The sequence below is a fragment of the Hevea brasiliensis genome, chromosome 13 (genome assembly GCF_030052815.1).
Source record: "Hevea brasiliensis isolate MT/VB/25A 57/8 chromosome 13, ASM3005281v1, whole genome shotgun sequence".
Taxonomy (NCBI): domain Eukaryota; kingdom Viridiplantae; phylum Streptophyta; class Magnoliopsida; order Malpighiales; family Euphorbiaceae; genus Hevea; species Hevea brasiliensis.
Window position 1 is genome coordinate 88,949,040 of NC_079505.1, and position 15,748 is coordinate 88,964,787.

At 32.5% G+C, this 15,748-nt stretch overlaps 1 protein-coding gene across 1 annotated transcript; it reads left to right on the plus strand.

Moving 5' to 3' along the window:
- The first annotated feature begins 54 nt into the window (after nt 1–54).
- Nucleotides 55–12,723, plus strand: LOC110647570 (nuclear cap-binding protein subunit 1). The gene is made up of 19 exons (XM_021801474.2): nt 55–222; nt 448–507; nt 1,113–1,169; nt 1,547–1,618; nt 2,047–2,109; nt 2,536–2,712; nt 3,578–3,709; nt 3,917–3,983; nt 5,098–5,297; nt 6,120–6,190; nt 6,848–6,932; nt 8,410–8,478; nt 8,599–8,717; nt 9,158–9,296; nt 9,902–10,402; nt 10,606–10,905; nt 11,257–11,435; nt 11,623–11,734; nt 12,278–12,723. The coding sequence occupies exons 1-19, from the start codon at nt 139–141 to the stop codon at nt 12,395–12,397; spliced, it is 2,607 nt and encodes an 868-aa protein (XP_021657166.2). The 5' UTR covers nt 55–138; the 3' UTR covers nt 12,398–12,723.
- The last annotated feature ends 3,025 nt before the right edge of the window (nt 12,724–15,748 follow it).

The following is a 15,748-nucleotide window of genomic DNA, read 5'->3' on the forward strand; positions in this document are numbered from 1 at the left end:
GGCCGGGGCAGCTTCCTTTAGTTCATGTCGACAATGTTTCTATTACGGGCCTACGGCCATTAAACCCTAGAAATCCCTCCAGTTCCTTTCTTCTACTTGTAAGTGCTCTGTGGGAACAATCAGTTAATTTGAAGAAGAATGAGCAGCTGGAGAAGTCTTATTCTTCGAATAGGCGACAAGTGCCCTGAGTATGGCTCCAGCTCCGACTTCAAAGAACACATTGTCCGTATTTCTTTTTATTTCTCTTGCTCTTTTTCCCATTTATGTATGTATTTAATTATGCGTATGTGTGTTCCTGTAAAACCCTAGGTTGCAGGGCAGTCTTAAATTCTGCTCCGTTTTGCTATTTAGGAACTCTGGTAGCTTAATAATGAGTTTAGAATCTGTATCGCGAGCATACTGCCCGTTATTCTGTTGAGTGTTGATTTTTTGCTTTGGAATTTACAGGAAACGTGTTTTGGTGTTCTTCGTCGAGAGTTGGAGCACTCTGCAAACGATATTATAGATGTAAAGCTTACTTTTTTTCTTTTACGTGCTTATGCACTCGTTTACTTTGAAAAGTTTCTATCTGTCTATTGATTCACATTGCATCTCATCCGTATGACTGGCTTAGAAATTTGGGAATAGGAAAATAACGTCTATCTGCGCCATTTACTAATTACTATGTAGTTTACCAGTTGTTTGAATTTCTAGTATGGCTAATTTTATGATGGTTCATTTTATATATTGATTTTGACTGTTCAAGGGCCTATGTGAAATGAAATGATGAAATTAATCATTGGAAATTAAAAACTTCCCAGTGGTTCAACAAGTTAATATTAGATGCAGGACACAGATGACATGAACATGGATGGAATTAAGTGCTTTGTGAAAAACCCTAATTCTCTTCTCATTATGTTTTTTTCCCTTGTTTAATTGCGATTGAGTTGGACTTTTTATTTTCAACTTTAGGTTTTATGTGCATTCTTGTTCCCTGAAGCTTGTTTTGGAGTCTGATATTTGTGTTCGTTATCTTGAATGAGGAGATGTTGGTTAATAGTTTTTCTTCCATGCAATATGGCTTTTCTATTAAGCACTTGATGTGGTATTTACTTTATTTCTTTTGCTGACAGTTCCTTCTTCAATGTGCGGAACAATTGCCTCACAAGATTCCTTTGTATGGGACAGTGGTACTGGACTTTACTTCCAGATGGTCTCTTTTCATTTCAATGCACAATCTGCCTATGATTTTTCTTTAAGTGCTGCACCTATGCATGTGCATGTGCATGTGGGTGTGTGTGTGTGTGTGTGTGTGTGTGTGTGCGCGCGCGCGCGTGCACGTATAAACAAAGCGATAACTAATACACCATATGTCTTTTGTGTATTTGCTTTTTTAATTTGACTGTGGTGTGCATCATCTAGTTAGCTGCCCTTTTCAGTTGGACTTCTGTTAAGGTGAATATTTCTGCAGATATTATGATTCTACCTGCTTATTCTTTTCTCTCTCTCTCTCTCTCTCTCTCTCTCTCTCTCTCTCTCTCTCTCTCTCTCTGTTTCTTCTTCCCAGGTTGGTCTATTGAACTTGGAAAATGAGGATGTTGGCAGGAAAATAGTTGAGAATATTCAAATTAATTTCCAGGTGAGTGAGTAGTCCCAGCCTGTATAGGTTGTAATTTAGCTTCCAAAACTTGTTTTACAGCTTGCAGCACCCGCTCCCCCCCTCCTTTTTTTAACATGTGAACCTGATAAATTAAGTATTAAATGCTGCTTAGTAAAGATTCTTTGCTTGATGCAATACCTTTGTTTGGTGTTGAGTAGCATTGATTAAAGAAAATCCATTTGCCTGGGAGTGGGTGAGAGGTGAGAAGTTAGAGCAATTATAGTACATTGTGGTTCGTATTAATGCTGGTCTTGGGATTTGCCAATTCAATGCAAAAATCTTATTGATGTGTGTGATCATCACTAGGTATCTTAGTATCATAAATGCTATGATAATTTAACTTTTTATTCTTGTTTGAGTATATTGCTCACTGTTTTTACTGATGCATTGTCTGGTTAACTTTTCAGAATGCCTTGGATTCTGAAAGTTGTGATAGGATTCGTATTTTGATGCGCCTTCTGACTTCAATGGTGCGTTGGTGTTGTTATTACTATTTGGTCATTCAGGACTAATCTATTGATAATTGGTTTATGGTAAAATTTAAGCTTTTATGGGGAATTAATGGTGCATTTCAAAGCTGAATTTTGAGAATCTTTTCCTTTTCATTCTTTTTAGTTGAGAATATTTGAGGATAGAAAAGAAACTGAATAGGATGGATAGTTTGATACTGTATTTCTATTTGTAATTGTACAATTAAAAAATTATTGATAGACAAAGTTATCTAATTCTCTCACCTGTAAAGAAGATGGAAGGAGTATCAGCCTGTGAATAAACATTTCATTTTTTTTTTGCTTCTTGTTATTTGATATATTAGAAGTCCCTTTTCTAATCCCTAAGTCCAGTATTCTCTTTTTGATAGGGAAATTGGTAATGTGGTCATTATTTTTTGTTTATAGATGTGCAGCAAAGTTCTCCAACCGGTTTCTTTGGTGGTTGTCTTTGAAACCTTGTTGTCATCTGCTGCCACTACAGTGGATGAGGAGAAAGGGAATCCTTCCTGGCAAGCACGTGGAGACTTTTATGTAGCTTGCATTTTATCCTGTCTTCCATGGGGAGGTTCAGAATTCTTTGAGGTAATGCTTCTATAGGTACTTGGTAATACTTTGATAAATTTTGGTTGCATCATTTGTAGTTAGTTTAGACATCTCTTGCAGCATAATTTGCTCGTATTGTGCATTATTTTTAATTATAGTTTACATTTTCATATGCTTTTTACATTCTTAAATCGGGTGCTTGTATCTTTTGTTTCACATATATTGTATTGAAATGAAAATCAGAGGCTCCGAGGAAAATGCTTACTTTTTTTGGTGTCTTAAAAACTTGTATGAACATTGGAGTCCTTGTGAAGTCGATGCAAATTGGAACTCTTTTTTCTTTTCTTTTTTTTTTTTTTTAAAATAAAAATGTGGAATCTGATTGGTGAATTATGAATGTATCTAAGCATTGATGTCTTCTTCACTCTAGGCCTTCACTATAGTAAGTTTGATTGCTTGTAGCATCGCTTGTATCTCATGTTGTTAGATGCTCTCTTACAGTTGCTTTGTGCATGTCATGTGGTGTTCAGCTTTATGTTTTGGTGAATGTGAATCTGAATAAAGTGAGCAAGTTTTATTTTCGGCCTTTCGAGAATTAAATTAATTGGAATAAAAACTTAATTATGTGAGGAAATTTTGTATGGCCTTATTGAAAGTTCTTTGGCATTTGTGTTTTAGCTTGATTTTGTATCTTTCATGGTGCAGAAGAATTGGATGTGCTATTGTGTTTATTGTTTGCGTTGTCATGGGGTTGCTTTTCTTTCTTTTGTCATATTTTTCCTAAACATTTTCTCATTAATTCCTTCTTTTTATTTTTATATTCGCTTCTGTTATATTATCTATTTTATGTGCTCTCTCTTTCTCTCTCTTTCCATTTACTGACTTCTATGGCATCTATATTCAGCAAGTTCCTGACGAGATTGAAAGAGTAATGGTTGGAATAGAAGCCTATTTGAGCATTAGAAGACATAATTCTGACACTGGCTTATCTTTTTTTGATGATGATGATGAATCTGGGAAAGGTTCTTCTGAAAAGGTACCATTTCATTTTGTACTATATGTTTTGGGATTTTACTTTTGAGTTGCTTTCAAAGATGGGGACATTCATGCCTTATGCAATCAGATACAAAAGGCAAATTTGCAAAAGATTTATCTTCTTTATTGCAAATTCATTGTTTCAGTATACAGCCTGTGTAGATTTGCAGATTTTCTATCATAACATTTTCCTTGATTCTTTCTTCAGGACTTCTTGGAAGATTTATGGGATAGGATACAGGTTCTATCCAGCACTGGATGGAAACTTGATAGTGGTAACTAATTTTTAGCTTCTTTTGCTTTTCTGGCTGCATACAGCTGTGATTTTCTTTGTCTAATATGAGCAACTAAATCATCCATACTTATGAAATATATTCTCATTGTGGCTGATATAGTGTAAATGAATAATAAAGATCCATTCTGTTAATTATGCTTTCCTTATATGTGGAATTTTAAACATATGATGGAAGTGTTATATTTATAGTATAATGGATTTAAGAAAGAATGTGAATACCAAGTATTTGAGAAATTTAGGTATTGCTTAGATAGATAATCATTTGAAATGAAAGGATTTGAATTTTTTATGTTAGTTTTGATGTTTATAATATATAGATTATCTTTGGTTGGGTTAATTCATTGAATGGAGACTGAATTCATGATTGTGGATTACAATTTGTTGAAGTGTTAGGTTGGGTGCATCATTGAATGGACTAAATTTTGGACTACATTCTAGAATTTCAAATCTCCATTAACAGACCGACCCTATAGAATTTATGCAATTTGTATATGTTGGTACTTAGGATTAGTGATTTTTGATGTTTAATCCAGTGGTTGCTGCTGGTTGTAAAGATTCAGAGAATATGGAACATAATTGTGGAATGCTTACTGCATAATGGTTTATTGCTTTTATATGTGGTCTACACACTTTTTTTGCTCATGGTAAGTGTCCCTTTCTATATTTTCATTTTTGCGTCCACCCTTGCAACATTGAGGTTGTTCCACAGTAGGAATGGCAATGATAAAAAGCTTGGTTTGAAGTTACAAGTCTAAGTTTTCTTGCTTGGAATGATCAGTTGAGCCTTGATTCAAAGGGTGTAATATTATGTGTATGCCTACTTGCATGCATGTCCTGCCTCACTTATTTTGCTTATTGCTGTTGGTGGAATATCTATGAAGTTGGCTAATGGATGCACCTTGTCTGTTTCAAATAAATTTAAACAGATATAATTTGTTAACTGATAATTTTAATATGAGGACTTGTCAAATTCTGTATGTGGTCTGCTTAAATGTTTAATTTTATTTGTTTTGCGTTTAGTTTGTTTTGTAATATTTTTTTTTCTTGTTTATTATTTCACTGCTTCATACATGTGCTGTGTTTTTACTTTCTAGTTCCAAGACCTCACCTCTCATTTGAAGCTCAGCTGGTTGCTGGAAAATCTCATGAGTTTGGGCCCATTAATGCTCCTGACCAGCCTGAGCCCCTTTCACAACTTTCTGGGGTACCATATGGTAAACAGAAGCACCATGCTGAGTTAAAGTATCCTCAACGGATTCGCAGGCTTAATATATTTCCTGCGAGTAAAACTGAGGTAGTTTGCTATTTCCATTGTTGTTGCTCTTATCTTGTGCTAGTAGACCAGCAATTTCTTTCTATGTTTACTACTGTTATATGCAATCTTATTTGTTCTTGACCTATGGGTTTTGTTAGTATAAACTGTTATTGTTTTTAGATGTCTACCAAACCTTTTCTTAATCCCCATGGCTTTCCATTATAAATTAATTGATTTGATATCATGCAATTATAGGGATGACCTCCCGATGGGAAATGGACTTGTTATTTTGTTAATCTTTAACCTCTCCTGTATTCTGGTATCTTTCCTTTTCTTTGTTTGATTGGACATTTTTCTCAAAATTTTGGTGCGGTTTTTGCGGGTGCCATTTGGTAGGTCTGACTTCCATTGATGAGTCTTTAAGCCTTCATTCCAAACTTTATGACCAGTAAGAAAATGAGTTAAGGCATTGGCCTTGTCCTCGATACGATAGTATGGTTTCTATGGTTCTACCTTTCTGAAAAAAAAAATATTTTTGTGAAAATTTGGTAGGCTACTATTTTTTTGAAGTACAAATTCTAGAATAATTGATCTCCAAACCGCGCCCCCCCCCCCCCCCCTGCCCCCTTCTCTCTCTCTCTCTCTCTTTCTCCCCATAAAACATCAGCTCTTTTATTCCTGCAATTGAGGACAGTTGAATCTTGTAGCTGCTGTTGTTTTCAAAGCTTCACTTTTTTACCTTTTCAGTACATTTCTTACAGTGTCTATTTCAATGAATTCTTTTGGCAGTGATTGGTCATTTGGTATTTTATTCTTTAATCTGTATTTGCACACATATTCAGTGTTTCTTTTCGTTAACAGGATATGCAACCTATAGATCGTTTCATTGTGGAAGAGTATTTGTTGGATGTGCTATTGTTCCTCAATGGCTGGTTTGTAGTACAATAACCCATCACTATTGCATTATATATACTCTGTGCTTTAGTCTCTTAAATTAATATTAGACTGATTAGTATTTCTTCCTACAAAACAAAAGGTGTGATGGAAGAATTATGCCACATAAATGAGGACATTCTTCAGTTGTGCAAGGTTGATGTCGTTGAGTTATTATGTTAAAAATAGGAGTCTATATGTACCGTTAACATCTCAGGCAAACTGTGTTAGCTCCTCACTGTACCACAAATGGATTTTCTTGTTATCCCCTTCATTCTTGATTGTTTGTGTTACTCCTCCTGGCAGTTGGTATGCCTGTATTTGACTGACAATATATTAAGTAATTTTCTAAATCTGCAAAGACATTATAGTTGGTGTATTTCACTTTGTTTTGTCTAAATCTGCAAATACATCATAGTTGGTGTATTTCACTTTGTTTAAGTACTGCTATTTTTCAAATTTTGCTCATGCTATGGACATCTGTTTTTTAATCTTGATATGTGTTGGACTAGATCACCTTAATATTGCTTTTCTATTCCTGTTTCTTTTGCTCCTTCATTTATGTGGTTAAACCATGCTAATTAACCTCAGCTCTATGAAACCTTTTCTGGATTCTAGTTTTAGTTATTTTTGTTTCTTGGTTCATGCAAAGCTAGTCGAAAGGAATGTGCTTCGTACATGGTTGGCTTGCCTGTACCCTTCCGATATGAGTATCTTATGGCAGAGACTATATTCTCTCAGGTAAGATCTACTTGCTGTTTGGTTTCGCAAAATTTTTCTAAAGTTTGATGCTTTTACTTTATCCTGTGAAATAGTTTTATTTTATGCTTTTTATTGTTCTGCTGCATCTAGTTGGTTATGCCAAGTGCTAAGTTTAATTTGTTTTTCAGGTAAATCCAGAATGGGTTTGGCTCCTCTCTGGTGCACTGAACCCTTGGTACATAGCAGATGAGTGTCATGTCATATTATTATTTCACCAGTTTACACGTCCTTTTTATTTTTTTATTTTTTTTCTATCTTCTCAATTCCTCACTCAAATTTCCATTACGAGCTTTGCCTAAATCAACTTAACAGTGTAACAAAAGTTTTGATGATTTTCAAATCTCCAGGAGATTTTTGGAACTAAATACAATTTAGTTTAACAGAATTTTTTTCAGAATAGGGTTTGCATCTTCGTTGTGTATTTGATGTTCAACAAAATAATTAAGCAAGCGGATTACCTGCCCTATTTTTGTATGAATAAATTCTCATGCTTCCAAAATCCTCGAAATGCAATATCAAAATCCTTCTGCTATTTTTGGAAAAATGGTAAGAGATGAGAGAAAACTTTTCTAGGAACGGAAGAGAAAGGAAAAGAAGGAGAAGGGGGGGGGGGGGGAGGGGAGTAATAAGAATAGTTTTTTATTGATTCAAATTACCATATTGCCCCTCATTTTCATCTCCTTTCCAAACAAGAGAAATTAGGATGTTCTCCCATTTTCTCTTTCTCCCTTCAATTTCACCCCTTTCCAGATAGGCTCTTTATATTGCTTAAAAAGAGAATGGAAAAAATAGTAAAGAATAGGAGGTGGAGGGAGAAATCAGAATTTTCACTGAATTCAAATGCACAATTTAAGATCAATCAATAATGAGATAGTTGCGTAATATGCAACACAGGTCTCACATTATTTTTGGTGTTTATGCAAATTAATGACTGGAGATATCTTGGTTTTGGAGAATTCATTTGGAGCTTTTGTCCAATGCCCAATCGAGGATTCTGGAATAGGGGATAGTTTTGAGTTCTAGTTAACAAAACATATTTTTCTGAAAAAGAGTGGCTAGAAAGAGGTAGTTGATATTGACAATGGAAATTTGTGTCCTTGACCCAATTTGGCATATTCATGTCATTTAAATATGTACATTCTATCATCTGGAAATACTTTGAAAAGTGAAGCATATGATTTATTCTTCTTTTCTTTTGTTTTTAGTCTTATTTTTTTCATTCTCCTTTAGAAGTAGTGGAATTGTGGAAAGAGTACTCGTGGAAACTGGCTAGCAAAAGGCAATAATAAAGGCCTGAATTTCTTGCTTGAGCCTTGATGTGTATACATAGATTTTAGTGTCTCTTTTTATCTATAGTTAATAAATACAGCTTAAGCATTTTTTTGAATGCTAATCTTGTTGATTTTACTGAGAATATCTCATGAAAATGAAATAAGCATTTGCATTGTTTTTGCAGTTACTTTTGTTACCTCAACCCCCATTCAAGCCAATATATTATACACTGGTTATTATGGATCTCTGTAAGGTAACATGGTAGCTATTATAGTTCAATAATTTTTCCTTGCGTTATTTGAGATTCTTAAAAATCTGTATAACCAGTCCAATCTTTTTTGAATGCTTTCTGATGATGAATTATGATTGTTAGGCTCTTCCTGGGGCTTTTCCTGCAGTTGTAGCTGGTGCAGTTCGTGCACTCTTTGAGAAAATAGCTGATTTAGATATGGAGTGTCGAACACGGCTCATCCTTTGGTTCTCACACCATCTGTAAGTCCATGTGTTAGAAATTTAGCAAATGTATGATGGTTGATTTCTTCTTCCTCTTCTTGTTGGTAATGGTGGACGCAAGGTTGAGAAGGAATAACCCTTTTGAACCCAATGGGAATTCAGGAATCTTGATTTCAAATTTTTATATACTGGTCTGCAGAAATTTTCATTTGGCATGATTAAAATTTGCATGCATGTGTAAGTGTGCATATGTGAGAGAGAGAGAGAGAGAGAGAGAGAGAGAGAGAGAGAGAGAGAGAGAGATCAAAGATTCCTGATTTAAGTTTTCATATTTGGTTAGGAATAAGTATGAGCAATTTTGAAATTCCAATCATGTTCAGAATCATGAAATTTTGCTCTACGAATATTACTGCTATAGAATTTAGATGGATCTTTTAGTTGGTTTTAATACATTTCATAATGGCTTCCTGGTGTTGCAGGTCAAACTTTCAATTCATTTGGCCATGGGAAGAATGGGCTTATGTCTTAGACCTTCCTAAGTGGGCTCCACAACGCGTGTTTGTTCAAGAGGTTTTGGAGAGAGAAGTTCGTCTATCATACTGGGACAAAGTTAAGCAGGTAATAGGTGATGCTAAAGCCTGTTATAATCCTCACAGTAAATTTGTGAAACGTGTTCTATAATTCACTCTCATGATTTAGAATTTGGCCAGGGTTTACCATTCTTATATGCCTATATTTTTAAAAGGTTTAAAATCAACCCTCAGTATGTATTTCCGTCACATATGGATTGCAACTTGGCGTTTGCTATTTATACTACTGAATTATAGCTAAATCCAAGAACAGTGTTTACAACCCTTAAGAAACTCACTTTTGACATTAGCAAGTCAGCTAACAGCTAATTCTTGTCTATTACTGCTATTCCTAATGTTGTGCTGTTATGCTTTCTACTTTTTAGCTTATTGAATGTGCTTTTAACTTCTTTTGTTTCAAACTTCATGTTCACAATACTGATATCTGAAAATCTTAAGAAATGGTACAAAATAGAATCTCACTCACTGTGAGTGTGTTGTAAGGATGGGAAGTATGCAGGATTGGGAAGGAGGAAAAGAATTTATGCAGCAAAAATATGTTGCTGATTCTTCCCCCCCCCCCCCCCCCATATAACTTTTTGCTGGCATACTGTTATTTGTTGACATCTTCCCTCCAACTGTCTGTCTATATAGAGTGTCGAGAATGCACCTGCTTTAGAGGAGTTGCTTCCACCAAAGGGAAGTCCAAACTTCAATTACAGTATGGAAGAAGGCAAAGAAAGAACTGAACAACATGCACTTTCTGCAGAACTCAGCAACAAGGTTAAAGGAAGGCAAACTGCCCGAGAAATAATCTCATGGGTAGAAGAAAGTGTACTTCCCCATCATGGTTTGGAAGTTACGCTTACAATGGTTGTCCAAACTCTTCTCGACATTGGGTCTAAAAGTTTCACTCATTTGATTACTGTTTTAGAGAGATATGGCCAAGTCATTGCACGAATATGTCACGATCAAGATAAGCAGATCATGCTGATAGCTGAAGTGAGTTCCTATTGGAAGAACAATGCCCAAATGACAGCTATTACGATTGATAGAATGATGGGTTATCGGCTTATATCTAATTTAGCTATTGTCAGATGGGTCTTCTCCTCAGCAAACATTGAGCAATTTCATACATCTGATCGCCCATGGGAGGTACTTCACAACAATTCTTTTCACTCTCTATTTTACACTTCAAACACGAAGTTACTTGAGCTTGCTACCATCTTTTGCTGCTTTGCTTCTGCTACTTTTTCTTACCAACAATGCTTAGAATACTAGATAGTAGTTTTTTTATTAACTCTTTAGAGATTTTTTTTCCATTTTTCATTTCCTCCCTCCTTTTGCTCCTTTTTCAGGTTCTAAGAAATGCTGTCAGTAAGACTTACAATCGAATATCTGATTTAAGGAAAGAGATCTTGTCTCTACAGAAGAATGTTTTATCAGCAGAAGAGGCTGCAACCAAGGCAAAAGCTGAGTTAGATGCTGCTGAATCAAAGCTCACTCTGGTAGATGGTGAACCTGTTTTGGGTGAAAATCCTGCGAAGATGAAGCCCTTAAAATCAAATGCTGAAAAAACAAAAGAAGAAGAGATATCTGTGCGTGATTCTTTGGAGGCCAAGGAGGCTCTTCTTGCTCGAGCACTTGATGAAAATGAGGTAATTGGTATAAAGATTAGTTGTAATATCCTCCCTTTTGAGGCCTTCAATTGTTTATGGTGTTTCATATCATATCCTATCATATCACATTAAGGTGTTACGAAGATGATGAAGCACGTGGTGTTATCTCAGTTGGACTCTAGGTGTAAATTTCTGTGGTAACATCTCTAGTTGGCAATTTTTCCTCAATTTAGGTCATATTGCCATAGAAAAAATACTGTGTTATTGCATGATAAATTGAATTTTGTGCATAACACTGCTAAAATATTATATTAATTGGATATTCTATTTTCATACTTCTTGAGGCTTAGTATGTTATTTGCTTGTGCTGACAATGATTGGCATGTATAGGCATTATTCCTCTCATTGTACCAAAACTTCTCAAATGTGCTGATGGAGCGCCTGCCTGAGGATTCTAAAGCTCAAACCCTGCGGGCATTGAAGTCAATTCAAGCTGATGAAATGGTTGTTGACCTTGATGAATCATCAGAAATGGATGTGGATAATGAGAATGGAAGACCCAAAAAAAGGTTTACCTCCCCCTTCCTCTCCCTCTCTCTCTCTTCCTCCTTTGTTCCCTAACTCTATTTATCTCTCTTTCTTTAACAACACCACACCCACCCCCACACCCCAAACAAAACCAACCCCCCCAATTGATTTTTTGTTGTATGATATGCAAGTCTGTGTATTAACCTTATTTCTTATGAACTGTGACAGTCAGTCCAATGGTGAGAAGGCAAGTAAGGTCCATAATGTAGGTGACAAGGAACAGTGGTGTTTGTCAACTCTAGGCTATGTCAAGGCCTTCTCAAGGCAATATGCTTCTGAGGTAAATATCATCACACACGCACACACTAGGTGGCGGACATAATGTTGCTGCATGTGCCTGCTTAGTTACTGAGCTTTCATCAACCACCATTCTGACATGGACCTTATGTTAAGTTCCCGTGTTTTGCTTTTGTTATTATTATTATTATTATTATTATTATTATTATTTTACTCTGATCTAAGAAGCCTAGCTCAGGAAAACTCCTCCGTTATGGATTCCTTGGTCCTTCTTCCTGTGTACTTCCTCGCAACACTGCAACAGTCTATGACAATGCCAAATGGGTTGCAAAAGATTTTGACAGTTAGCGTAGATTATTTAGAAATTCAACATGGTCATATTGTTGGTTGTTCTTGAAGAGACTCTTCGTTTTCAATTAGGCTTAGGAAAACATAATTAATTGATATTCTAATGTGTTTCTAGAACTTTATTTCCGATTTAAAAAGATTAACTTCATCCTCACAATGTAGTACAACTGGATCGAACTGCAAGTGGAGCATATATATATATTTTCTGACATTTATGCATGTACAATGTGTCTCGCAGATATGGCCTCACATCGAGAAGTTAGATGCAGAGATATTCAGTGAAAATGTGCATCCTCTTTTCTTGAAAGCAGTTTATTCTGGTTTGCGTCGGCCAGTCTCTGAGGTGTCCTCAAGCTAATGAATTTGTACCTCATTCAATGTTAACATCATTTTTTCCTGCTTTTATTGCTTAAAATTTGTTAATGTTTATGAATGAACAAATTGAAGGGAAAAGGTTTGAGTTTAGCATCGATCTTTAGGCTTACCTAAGCTGATTAAAAAAAAAATTCCTATTTTTCTCCCCAGCACTTCTATGAACTATATTGTACATTAGCAAGCAAGATAGAAGTCGGAAGCTAACCAAATCTGCAAGCCTGTATGAGGGTTATGAATTTTCTTTACTTTCTTACTATCATCGAGTGAGGACTATGAATTTTCTTTACTATCATGGAGTGTTATCAATTACTGGATTGCGCTTGTTGTCCTTCATAGTTTCTGATACTTATGGTGAGAGATACTCTTACTGAAATGCGCGTTCTTTTTTGTTTTTTTTTTTTTTTTTTTTATTGGGATTGAAATTCAAGATTTCAAAGTTTTAGGTACCACTTCAGTCTGAATTAAAGATGATGAAATGCTGTTTTCTTTATTTAAGATTAATTTTATATTAATTCAGCTCAATTAAGTATTTATCTCCAAAATTTATTGGGTCGATTATATGAATATTTTTTTATTTACTTTAAATAATTTTAGAAAAATTAATTTTATATTAATTTTTTAAAATTATATGTTTATGGATGCTATTTTCTTTCACTTTATTTTAAATTTTCTGTTTTTAATTTATTTTATTAAATAATTATTTTATATATTTTAATTATAAATGTTAATATGAATTAATAAGTTTTTTTTTTTTTTTTTTGTCTGAGCATTAATAAGAAATTTTAAAAGTGAATATATATATATGTATATATATAGGGGAGAAGTGAGAATGGTGTATTAATTCAATGGCAATATTAACTTGGCTGGTGTATTAATTCAATACGCTGAGTTGGTGTGGTGCTACAAGTAATTATCACAATGCATCGAACGGAGCGAGCATTTTCACTTGCCCCTATTAATTGTTCTTTTGCCCCTATTATAAATATGACGCAGTTTCTTTAAAAAAATATTAGATCTTTATGGGCTTTCTGGAGGGCTATAGATTCTTGGATTGGGTCACAGGCCGCTTCATGCCAGATCTATTATTATTATTATTATTATTATTATACTAAAAAGGTTTCTTTAGATTTTTTATTTTTTATTTTTTAATTTATTTTCTTTTATTTTTTCATATAATTAAATTTATTTAATATTTATATAATTAGAGATTGGCTACGTATTGATTATAAATTTAATAAAATTAATCATTCTCATTTATTTTTTTTAACTTTACAGGATAATTTAAGAGGATTATTTTTTTTTACTTTCTTTTTATTAATTATCATCATTACTAATTTTTAATAATATAATTATACATGTCAAACTAAATAAAAAGTAACAAGGCATCTGAATGGTTAAGATATATATATATATATATAATTCATTGATTTTTTGTCTTAATTTTTTTTAAAAGTACAGTAAAAGTGCCATTATGCTACTATTATAAATCCATTAAATTCTGACAAGTTACGTAAATTAAAAATAATAATTGAAAAAAAAATTAATGAAATAATTGTTTAATATTTTTTTTTCATATAAGTATGCTTATTTAACTATATTTGTACTATTGAAAAAATTTATATTTATTATTTTTAATTAAAATTATATTTACTGACAAAAAAGAAAGTAAAAGGTTCTTAAAAATATAACTCGAGTTTTATTAAATGTTGATCAATGTGAGTCATAAAATATAATTAATCATAAATTTAATAAATTTATATTTAGAGAAAAAAATGAAAGAATATGTTCTTAAAAATATAACTAGAAATTGATTAAATATTGAATAACTTGAGCTGCAACATTTAGTTAATCATAAATAAATCAAGTTTATATTAAGCGACAAAGAATGAAAGAAAAGGTTTCTGAAAACATAATTAGAAATTGATTAAGGCCCTGTTTGACATTGAGTTTTAATGCCTAAAACTGTTTTTTTGAAGAAAAAAAAATACTATTTTAGATGTTTATGAGAAAAGCAGTTTAGAAAAAGCTATTTTGTTATTTTAGTGTTCTTATGATTAAAACTGATCAAATTTAATTTTTAATTATTTTTTAATACTCTTTAACTAGTATATTTAAAAAATTGATTTTTTCAATAGCAATTTTAACAGTAATGCCAAACATGCCCTAAATGTTAACCAAGAGCCGTAAAATAAATTAATTTCAAATTTAATAAATTAGTCGCTTTCATTTGATCGCATTTTTATTATCTTTTCTAACTTTTACTTAAAATTTTACCTTTTATTTTTTTTCTTATTATTCTCATTAATTATTAATAATATAATTGTACCTGTTATTTAATTTATATATAAAAAAGCAAGAATGTATATACTCAACTCAACTCAACTAAGCCTTTATCCCAAAAATTTGGGGTCGGCTATATGGATTCGCTTTTTCCACTCTGAACGATTTTGAGTTAAATCCTCAGAAATGTGTAATGCTTCTAAGTAAATCTACTCTCCTCCAAATCAATTTAAATCTACCCCTTTTTCTTTCTATCCTCTAAAAATGTCTACTTGTCTAACCTGAGCCTCCAACTTAATATTTTAACAAGCCCATTTGTTTAGTATATGGTGAAAATTTTAGAATGTATATAGATTATTAAAATAAATTTTAATATATAAAAATTATTTAATAACATAAAAATAATTATATTGTTAATATTATAATAAATATAATTAATTATATAATAAAATACATAATACAAAATAAATCACAAATGAATTGATAAGAAATTAAAAGGTAATTGGATTAAAAATATTAAATATTTTAGTTAATTTATAATTTTATTCCAACATTTTAATTTTAGTTTTGATATTATAATGTTTCGACATTTCTTGTAATTATATCTAATTTTTAAAATCAAATATAAAATTTGACATAAAAGCCAAATGTTTACAATAATTTATGATTATAGCCAAACCTTTAAATTTTAGATAAAATTAATCAAACTTTTGACATTGAGTGTAATTATAGCTAAAATTTGAAATTGATTTAGAAAATTTTAAATGTTGTATGCCAAACTTTTAATTATGGTAACCAAATACCTAAAATGATTTTATACTGTAGTGATTAAATTAATTGATTGTTTTAAAAATTATGGTCACATCAATTAAAAGAATAAAATTAGTTCATTTAAAACATATATAAATGAATTTCTATGAATTTAAGTAATAAAACTTAAAATTTAAGCATTTAATTATCATAATTATTAGTTTAATGGACATAATTTAAATTTATTTATATCAATTTTAGGTTTTAATTATAATTATCAAATGTTTGAATTTATGATATAAAA

Coding starts and splice junctions, on each gene's coding strand:
- LOC110647570 (XM_021801474.2), top strand. CDS start 139: ATGAGCAGCTGGAGAAGTCTTATTCTTCGAATAGGCGACAAGTGCCCT. Junction 2,110..2,535: donor TGCGCCTTCTGACTTCAATG/GTGCGTTGGTGT, acceptor TTTTGTTTATAG/ATGTGCAGCAAAGTTCTCCA. Junction 11,735..12,277: donor CAAGGCAATATGCTTCTGAG/GTAAATATCATC, acceptor TGTGTCTCGCAG/ATATGGCCTCACATCGAGAA.